General features: G+C 37.5%; 1 protein-coding gene across 1 annotated transcript in view; it reads right to left on the reverse strand.

The window, feature by feature from the left end:
* LOC103659147 (disintegrin and metalloproteinase domain-containing protein 32) overlaps positions 1 to 11,173 on the reverse strand; it is a 169,775-nt gene that overhangs the window by 144,970 nt on the left and 13,632 nt on the right. Inside the window, exon 2 of the mRNA XM_040643171.1 lies at positions 4,021 to 4,100. Within this exon, the coding sequence (XP_040499105.1) occupies positions 4,021 to 4,100 (80 nt within the window). The remainder of the gene's footprint in view (positions 1 to 4,020; positions 4,101 to 11,173) is intronic.

The raw sequence follows: 11,173 nt of genomic DNA on the forward strand, positions 1-11,173 counted from the left end.
AATAGAATAGATCAGTGATACCAGGAGCTGGTTCTTTAAAAACATAAACAAAATTGATAAAACCTTAGCCAGAATCATAAAAAGAGAGAGAGAGAAGACTCAAATAAACAAAATCAGAAATGAAAGAGGAGAAATAACCAACACCACAGAAATATAGAAAAATATTATGAAAAATTATATGCCAACAAATTGGACAATATAGAAGAAATGTATAAATTTTTAAAAACAATCAAATAAGTAATCAAAAAACTCCCAACGGACAAAAGTCCAGGACCAGATGGCTTCACAGGTGAATTCTACCAAAAATTTAAAGAAGAGTTAGTGCCTATTTTTCTCAAACTACTCCAAAAAGTAAAGAGGAAGAAAATGTTCCAAATTCACTCTGAGGCCATCATTACCCTAATAATAAAACCAGATAAAGACACTGCAAAAGAAGAAAACTACAGACCAATATCTCTGATGAACTTACATGTAAAAGTCCTCAACAATATAATAGCAAACCAAATCCAACAATACATTTAAAAAAATCACTCACTTCAATCAAGTGGAATTTATTCCTGCGATGCAAGGGTGGTTCAATATTTCAAATCCATCAGCATGATACAACACATTAAAAATAGAAAGGATAAATACTATATTATTTAAATCAATGCCCAAAAAGCATTTGAGAAAGTACAACATTCATTCATTCAGAGTACAACAAAGTAGGTTTACAGGGAACATGCCTCAACATAATAAAGGAAATATATGAAAAATCCACAGCTAACATCATACTCAATGGTGAAACACTGACAGCCTTTCCCCTAAGGTCAGGAACAAGATCAAGATGTACACTCTCACCCCGTTTATTCAACATAGTACTGGAGGACCTACCCACAGCAATCAGACAAGAAAAAGGAATAAAAAGCATCAAAATTCATAAAGAAGAAGTAAAATTTTATTTGCAGATGGCATGATACTATATAAAGTCCTTAAGACTCCACCAAAAAACTACTAGAACAGATAAATGAATTTAGTAGAGCTGCAGGATACAAAATCAACGTACAGAAATCTGTTGCATTTCTATACACTAATAACAAAGTAGCAGAAAGAACAATTATGAAAACAATCCCATTTACAATTACACCAAAAATAATAAAATATTTAGGAATAAACTTAACCAAGGAGACGAAAGACCTGTACTCTCAAAACTACAAAACACTGATGAAAAAAATTGAAGATAACACAGACAAATGGAACAATATTCCATGCACATGGATTGGGAGAATTAACATTGTTAAAATGTCTCTACTATCCAAAGCAATCTACAGATTTAATGCAATACCATTATTTTTCATAGAACTAGAACAAATAATCCTAAAATTAGTACAGAACCACAAAAGACTCTGAATAACCAAAGCAATCTTGAAAAAGAAAATTAAAGCTGGAGGCATCACAATTCCAGATTTCAAACTATACTACAAACCTGTAGTAATCAAAACAGCATAGTACTGGCACAAATGTAGGCACATAGATCAACAGAACAGAATAGAGAGCCCAGAAATAAACCCACAACTATAAGGTTAATTAATCTTTGACAAAACAGGAAAGAATATGTAATGCAAAAAAAGACAGTCTCTTCAACATATGGTGTTGGGAAAATGGACAGTCACATGCAAAAGAATGAGACTGGACTGCTATGGTACACCATACACAAAAATAGACTCAAAATGGATTAAAGACCTAAATATGAGACCTGAAAACATAAAATTTCTAGAAGAAAACATAGGCACTAATCTCTTTCACATCAGCTATACAAACATTTTTCTAGATATTTCTCCTCTGGCAAGGGAAACAAAAGCAAAATTAAACTATTGGGACTATAATAAAATAAAAAGCTTCTGCACAGCAAAGGAAACAATCAACAAAACTAAAAGACAACCCACCAAATGGGAGGAGATATTTGCAAATGGTATAACCAATAAGAGATTAATATCCAAAATGTATAAAGAACTTACACAACACCAAAAAAACTTGAAAAATCCAATTTAAAAATGGGCACTCGACATGAAAAGACATTTCTCCAAAGAAGACATACAGATGGACAACAGTTATATGAAAAGATGCTCAACGTCACTCATCATCAGGAAAATGCAAATCAAAGTTATAATGAGATATCACCTCAGACCAGTCAGAATGGCTAAAATAAAAAACACAAGAAACAACAAGTGTTGGCAAGTAGGTAGAAAAAAGGAACCTTAGTGCACTGTTGGTAGGAAGGCAAACTTGTACAGCCACCGTGGAAAACAGTACAGATGTTCCTCAAAAAATTAAGAATAGAATGACCATATGATCCAGTAATTCCACTACTGGGTATTTACCCAAAGAATACAAAAACACTAATTTGAAAAGATATATATACCCCTATGTTTATTGCAGCATTATTTGTAATAGCCAAGTTATGGAAGGAACCCAAATGTCCATCAATAGATGAATGGATAAAGATGATGTGGTATACACAATAGAACATCACTCAACCGTAAAAAAAGAATGAACTCTTGCCATTTGCAACAACATGAATGGATCTGGAAGGTATAATGCTAAGTGAAATATGCAGTCAAAGAAAGACAAATACCATATGATTTCATTCATAGTAGAATTAAAGAAACAAAACAAAGAATAAAAGACAAACAAAAAGCAGACCCTGAAATATAGAGAACAAACCAGTGATTTCCAGAGGGAAGACAGATGGGAGGATAGGTGAAACAGGGAAGGGGATGAAGAGTACATTTATCATGATGTGCAATGAGAAGCACTATATTGTACACTTGAAACTAATATAACATTGTATGTTAATTATACTGGGATAAAAAAAATAACTAAATAGAATGAAAACACGAATTCAAAAAGATAATATGTACCCTATGTTTACTGCAGCACTACTATATTTATAGTAGTCAGGATATGGAAGCAATCCAAGTGTCCACTGAAAAATGAATAGATAGAGAAAATGTGGTATACACACACACAGACACACACAGACACACACACTGGAATATCACACAACAATAAATAAGGATGAAAGCTTGTCATTTGTGATAACATGCATGGACCTTGAGGGCGTTACGCTAAGTGAAATAAGTCATACTGAGAAAGACAAAGACCATATGATTTTACTCATATGAGGAATCTAAAAAACAAAACAAGTGAATAAACTAACGAAAAAGCAGAACTGGACCTGTAAATACAAAGAACAAACTGATGGTTGCCAGAGGGAAGGGGGTTTAAGGGATGGGCAAACTGTCTGAAGGGGAGTGGAAGATACTGGCTTTCATTTTTATGGAATAAGTCATGAAAATAAAAGGTACAGCAAGGGAATATGGTCAATGGCATTACAATGGTGTTGTATGGTGAGAGATGGTAGTTACACTTGCAGTGAGCACAGCATCATGTAGAGAGATGTTGAATCACTATGTTGTATGCCTGAAACTAATGTAACATTGTGTGTCAACTATATTAAAAATTTTTAAAAATTTAAAGAGATTCCTCTTAACCATTTTGGAGAAAATTATTCTCTTCAACTGAATCATCTAGATATTCCTCAGATAAGACCCTAATTCTTCTACATCATTTTTTTTTAAGATTGTATGTATTTACTTGAGAGCAAGAGAGAGAGAACCACACAGAGGGAGATGGAGAAACTGACTCCCTGCTGAGCAAGAAGCCCTATACAGGACTCTATCCCAGGACCCTGGGATCATGACCTGAACCAAAGGCAGACGCTTAACTGACTGAGCCACCCAGGTGCCCCTACATCATTTTTTTTATTTGAACTTTTAAAACTTTTACAATAAGCAATGACAAATGTTAGACAAAACACAACATTCCAATCTATATATTTGCTTTTACTATCAAAACTTTAAATTCCATATCAGTAGTCATATTGCATACTTATATTCATTCTATAATGGGGTTGATATATTTAATTATTATTAATAAAAATTAAAATTTCATATAATATTAATGTGAAAAATATCTTACATTATCTGCTTCTGAATTATCACTTATATTTGTTTGGATTTTCTCTGGAACTACAATTTGTAGAAATGAATTTTGAGAACCTGAAGAAAGGAAAAAGACAGTTAATAAGTGTGTCTTATACCTTACTAAGTATTTGTTCAGGTTCTTTTGTAGAATTCACTTATGCACATATGAATAATCACTATGTACTCCTACAAAAATATTGAAAACACTTAATTCAAAAACAGACAAGACAGTTATGAAAGACCAAAAAAAGGACAGAGGGTGGGGACAGGGGCATAGTATTAAACTTACACAAAATTTGTTGCTCCTGAGGAAAACAGGACAGACAAAAAATAATCAAAGATAAACTTTAAGAAATTTTTTCTGAAATAAAAGATCAGAAACCATTGACTGGAAAGTACACTGAATTCAGGAATAACTGATAATAATTAAAACAGACATTCTACTAAAGTTATTGGGTGTCTAAGATAAAGAAAGAATCCTATGGGCCTATATGCAAAAAGAAAGAAAAAATCATATTGGGCATTAGGGAGAAAAGCAGACTAGCCTGAGAATTTTTATATTATTCAACGTTAAAAAAATGAAGAACAATGTCTTTTTTTTAAGTTTTTATTTAAATTCCAGTTGGTTACCATACATGTTAATATTAGTTTCAGGTGTACAATATAGTAATTCAATACTTCCATACAACACCCAGTGCTCATCACAGCAAGTACATTCCTTAATCCCCATCATCTGTTTAACCCATGCCCCAGCCACCTCCCTTCTGGTAACCATCAGTTTGTTCTCTATAGTTAAGGATCCGTTTCTTGGTTTGCCTCTCTCTTTTTTTTTTCCCCTTTGCTCATTTGTTTTCTTTCTTAAATTCCACATATGAGTGAAATCACATGGTACTTGTCTTTCTCTGACTTAAATTTCAGTTAGCATACTACTCTCTTGCTCCATCCATGTCATTGCTAACGGCAAGATTTTCTTCTTTTTTCATGGCTGAGTAACATTTCATTGTATATACATACCACTTTTTTTTTTCTTCTCAGCTGTTGTGTTAGGGTTAGGGTTTATGGCCAATGTTAGGTTTAGGGTTAAGTTTAGGGTCAGGGTGAGGGGATGTGTCTGGTATCCTGCTGTTTAGAGAACTCTCCAAGAACCCTACAGAATTCTTCGATTACAGTTAGGTTTAGGGGTTGGGGGTTAGGTTAGGGTGAAGGTTAGGATTAAAGTTAGGGTTTAGAGTTAGGTTTAGGGGTTGGGGGTTACAAGGTTGGGATTAGGGGCTAAGGCTGGGGTTAGAGTTAGGGAGTTTGGGTGTTACTGGGTTTATACTTATGAGAGAAGTGTTAGTGGCATGATGGTTTATACACAGTGTAGTTTCAGTGAGTGAAGCACTTATGCTTATGCTTCCCTCATGCTTCTACACATCTATTTACAAACACATATATATTAATGAAAGAAAATGTTACTTGAACAATGGATTATACCCAGTGTAGTTCAATGAGATAAGCACAGGGCTCTCTTATGTTTACAAACACTTTTTTCTTAATGAAAGAAAGTGTTACATGAAACACACATTATACTCCATGTAGTTACATTCAGTTAAGAATAGGTCTATTCCCACATGCTTTTACACATACATTTACAAACACATATATATCAATGAAAAAGATGTTAGTTGAACGATGGTTTATATACAGTGTAATTCCAATGAGAAGCATATGGCTATTCCCATATGCTTCTAAGCATATGTAGAAACTTTAATGAAAGAAGATGATACTTGAAAGACTGATTATACACAGTGTAGTTTCTGAGTGTAGTTTCTGAGTGTTAAGCATACGGCTATTCCCATATGCTTCTATACATTTGAAGAACAAGGTCTTTTAAAAATCTTCAAGGAAAGAAAGGATGAACCCTGGAATTTCATAGCCAGCAAAACTTTCATTCAAATATAGAGGCAAAGGAGAGGTATTCACAAGCAAAAACGTAAAGCAAATAGCTCAACATCCCTGTCACCTAAGGCAGAGAAACTTCTCTCAACAAAGATATCAGTAGAGTTTAAGTAAAAGATTAGTAGTGGTATTAAATAAACTTAAATATAGAATAAGGCTAAAACAACCTTGATAATTATAGTTATTTAATAGAGTTCAAATGATATAGACATAATAACATATATAATAATGTTGGCAGTATAGCAGAAGAGGAATACCATATGTGCGTACCGATTTCCTTAAATTTATTGCAATGTGGTCCAAAAAGAATTGTGATTAAAGCTGAATATCAAGTGGTAGAAGTAGAAACATATTGTTCAATGGCATAACAGTACAGAAGAACTAAGATTTGAAATAACCACGGTCATATAATAAAGGGGAGAGCAGGAAGTGGGAAGTAGTAAGATACCAAATTTTCTAATTACAGTGAGGAATCACTATTACTGCCTAAATAAAAAAATTAATCTATTATAAACACTATAAATATTCCAAATTAAGAGAAGAACATACACAAAGGCACCCAGAAAATAAACCAAAAGTCAGATTTTTATAGTGAAAGATTTTACCAAAACAAAAGTATGAAATCAAGAAATTATGACATAATTAAGAAACTCTAAGATCAAAAATCTCAGTCTTATCAATAAATGTAAGTAGGATGAAATAACCAACTAAAAGAAAAATCTTCAGATTGGATCTGCAAAATCAAAACCCAATTATTCAGACCTTGTATGGGAATATTAAACACTTGCTCTAAGCTAATACTTATTTTTGAGGACCTAAAATATAACTGTGGTTCACTTCAGGAAAAGATGTATGCTTACAAGAAGACTGGTGATACATGAAATTTAGGACCAAATCTGAGTTTACTCATGGGTCAATTATGGAACAATTATGGAACAGTATGTGGAAACAGATATAATCAATATCTTATGGAATCCCCAATTTACCTCCCTGAGCCATAGAATGAGGGTTATTAAGGTAGGGAGGGCCAAATGGAAATCTCTGAATATCATATGCACCATCACCAAAACATTAAACCAAGTATTTCTATATCCAGAAGATAGTCCAACCCTGAAAAGAACTGAAATATACAAGAGCATTTTTTTCCTATTATTTTCCTATTTTTGTTTGATTTGTGCAGATGATAAGCAATAATGACAAAGAGCTATCTTAAGTTTAATCAGGTGATGACTGCAATAACAAATATCGTTCCAAATATGGTCTCTACTGAAGCAAAGCAACACAGGCATTGGAACCTGCATGTAATCCCTGATAGGAAAAGGTGTTTTCTTTATCCCAATAAGCAGAGAATTCCAGGAGCAGTTTGAATTCTCACTTGACAGTGAGAGCAATGTAACTTCACCATCCATACTGCCTCAGGTATTTATCATTTTTAGTTCTACTTCCTCCTAGACCCTAACATCTCACTGTCTGTGGTAAGGGGAATAATAATTCCTCTCAAAGATGTCCATCCCCTAATCACCAGCACCTGTGAATATGTTCGGTTACACAGCAAAGTATATTTAGGGTTGCCAATAAGCTGACCTTAAAATAGGGAATTTATCCTGGATTATCCATGTGGTGGTCTTAATTTAATCACAAGGGACCTTAAAAGAAGATGAATGGGGCAGAAGAGAGAACCAGAAAGATGGTAGTATGAGAAGAACTCAGCCCAATGCTCCTAGCTTTGAAGATGGGAGGAACGGGGCACAGCCCAAGAATGCAAACAGCCATTAGAATCTGGAAAAAGGGTCGCAAAAAAGATGGCAGAGGAGTAGGGAACTCTTTTTTCAGCTGGTCCCCTGAATCGAGCTGTATATCTACCAGACCATCCTGAACATCCACAAAATCAGCCTGAGACGTAGGAAGATACAGCTGGATCTCTACAAACGAACATCTCCAGTGCTGAGTATTGAGGTACTAAGCGGGGAGCTGTGAATCCGCGCACAGATATCGGAAGATAAACAGAAGGGGGGAGTCACCACGATCGGCGCCGGGAAGCAGTAGCCACCTGCACTGGGGAGTGGGCCGGACTTGTGGACCGGCACCCACAAGAAAGCAGACTGAGACCGTGAGCCAGGGAACGCGCAATGATCAAACTGAAAACCGGAGCTCCAGAGAGCACACTCGAACTAGACTGAAATCGGGAACGCGTGCGCAACCAGATGGAAAACCAGCACTCCAGAGCCCTTGCGAACCACACTGAAACAGGGAGCTCGGGAGCCCAAGTGCGGAACTGGGGACGGCTGGTGGTGTTAGAAGCACAAAGAACAGAGACGTGTCAGCCCTGGAAGCAAGGGCTGGGAGAGTGGCTGTGGGGCACACACCCCGGGGCGCTGCGGGGTTTTTAGCAGCACTGACGGAAACAGAGTTAAAGTGGCCAGGAGAGCTCAGTGGAGAGCAGACTGTGATCTCTCTGTTCTGAGACAGAGGCTAGGATACGGCCACTACTCCTCTGACTCTCAAAAGAGGCACAGAAACCCACCAGGGAAAGCTGCCAGAGAACAAAAGCCTGGAAATACCAGCTCACATTGTGCCCATCCCCATCCCCCCTCGCAGGGGACGGGACAACTCGACCCAAACAAGGGTGCCTGAATATCAGCGTGGCAGACCCCTCCCCCAGAAGACAGACTGAAAAATCAAGAAGCCCACATCCCTAAGGTCCCTATAAAACAAGTGCACACTGCCTGGGTCCTGGTCAATAATTTGGGTTCTGGACATCCCCACAATCTCTCCTCATCAGAATGATGAGGAGGAGAAACCCTCAGCAAAGAAAGGACACAGAGACTGTGGCCTCTGCCATAGAACTGATGGATATGGATATAAACAAATTGTCAGAAATGGAGTTCAGAGTAACAATGGTCAAGACGATGTGTAGGCTTGAAAAAATATTAACGAAAATATTAACAAGAATATAGAATCTCTAAGGGCGGAAATGAGAGCGAATCTGGCAGAAATTAAAAATGCTGGGGCGCCTGGGTGGCACAGCGGTTAAGCGTCTGCCTTCGGCTCAGGGCGTGATCCCGGCATTATGGGATCAAGCCCCACATCAGGCTCCTCCGCTGGGAGCCTGCTTCTTCCTCTCCCACTCCCCCTGCTTGTGTTCCCTCTCTCGCTGGCTGTCTCTATGTCTGTCGAATAAATAAATAAAATCTTTTAAAAAAATGCTATGAATCAAATGCAGTCTAAATTAGATGCTCTGACGGCCAGGGTAAATGAGGCAGAAGAATGAATTAGTGAATTGGAAGATGGGATGGTAGAAGAGAAAGTAAAAACGGACACTTGGCTCAAAAAAAATTCAATCTTGGGGCACCTGGGTGGCTCAGTCATTAAGCGCCTGCCTTCGTCTCACAGCATGATCCCAGGAGATCGAGCCGCACATCAGGCTCCTCCACTGGGAGCCTGCTTCTTCCTCTCCCACTCCCCCTGCCTGTGTTCCCTCTCTTGCTGGCTGTCTCTCTTTCTGTGAAATAAATAAATAAAATCTTAAAAAAAAAATTCAATCTCAAGAACATAGATTATGGGAGATTACTGACTCAATGAAAAGTTCCAATGTCAGAATCATCAGCATCCCTGAGGGGGTGGAGAAAGAGAGAGGTCTAAAGAGATATTTGAACAAACTGCAGCTGAGAACTTCCCTATCTGGCAAAGGAAACAAGCATTCGTGTCCAAGAAGCAGAGAGGACCCCTCCCAAGATCAATGAGAACAGACCTATACCATGTAACATCATAGTGCAATTCACAAATATTAGATCCAAGGGTATAGTCCTGAAAGCGGCCAGGGGGAAGAAAATCCTTACGTACAGAGGGAAGAATATCAGAATAATGTCAGACCTGTCTAGAGAGACGTGGCAGGCCAGGAAGGGTTGGCAGGTTATTTTTAAAGCTCTAACTGAGAAGATTATGCAGCCAAGGATCCTTTATCCAGCAAGGCTGCCATTCAGAATTGATGGAGAGATAAGGACCTTCCAAGACTGGCAGAAACTGAAGGAATCTGTGACCACCAAGCCAGCCCTACAAGAGATATTAAGGGGGGGTTCTATAAAAGTAAAAAGACCCCAAGAGTGATACAGAAGAGAAATTTACAACCTATAGAAACAAAGACTTCTCAGGCAACATGACATCATTAAAATCATCTCTCTCAATAATCACTCAATGTGAATGGCCTAAATGTTCCCATAACGCCACAGGGTTGGATTGGATAAAGAGACGTGACCCATCCATTTGCTGTCTTCAAGAGACTCATTTTGAACCTAAAGACAATCCAGACTGAAAGTGAAGGGATGGAAAACCATTTTTTGCCAATGGACCTCAAAAGAAAGCTGGGGTAGCAATTCTCATATCAGACAGATTAGATTTTAAAGACTGTAGTTAGAGATTAAGACCAGAGTCCAGGGCCTGACGGATTCCCCTAGGAATTCTACCAAACATTCAAAGAAGAAATAATACCTATTCTCCTGAAGCTGCTTCAAAAAATAGAAACAGAAGGAAAACTATCAAACTCATTCTATGAGGCCAGTATTACCTTGATCCCCAAACCAGGCAAAGACCCCATCAAAAAGGAAAATTACAGACCAATATCCCTGATGAATATGGACGCCAAAATTTTCAACAAGATCCTAGCCAATAGGATCCAACAGTACATTAAAAGGCTTATCCATCATGACCAAGTGGGATTCATCCCTGGGATGCAGGGGCGGTTCAACATTCACAAATCGATCAGTGTGATACATCATACCAACAAGAAAAGAGTCAAGAACCATATGATCCTCTCAATTGATGCAGAAAAAACATTTGACAAAATACAGCATCCTTTCCTGATTAAAACACTTCAGAGTGTAGGGCTAAAGAGTACATTCCTCAATTTCATAAAAACCATCTATGAAAAGCCTACAGCGAATATCATTCTCAATGGGGAAAAGCTGAAAGCCTTTCCCTTAAGATCAGGAACACCACAAGGATGCCTACTCTTGCCATTATCATTCAACATAGTACTAGAAGTCCTTGCAACAGCATTCAGGCAACAAAAAGGGATAAAAGGTATCCAAATCGGCAAAGAAGAAGTCAAACTGTCTCTCTTCGCAGATGATATGATACTCTATATGGAAAACCCAAAAGAATCCACCCCCAAACTACTAGAAGTTATAGAGCAATTCAGTAATGTGGCA

Source organism: Ursus maritimus, unplaced genomic scaffold (genome assembly GCF_017311325.1).
Source record: "Ursus maritimus isolate PB19 unplaced genomic scaffold, ASM1731132v1 scaffold_28, whole genome shotgun sequence".
Taxonomy (NCBI): domain Eukaryota; kingdom Metazoa; phylum Chordata; class Mammalia; order Carnivora; family Ursidae; genus Ursus; species Ursus maritimus.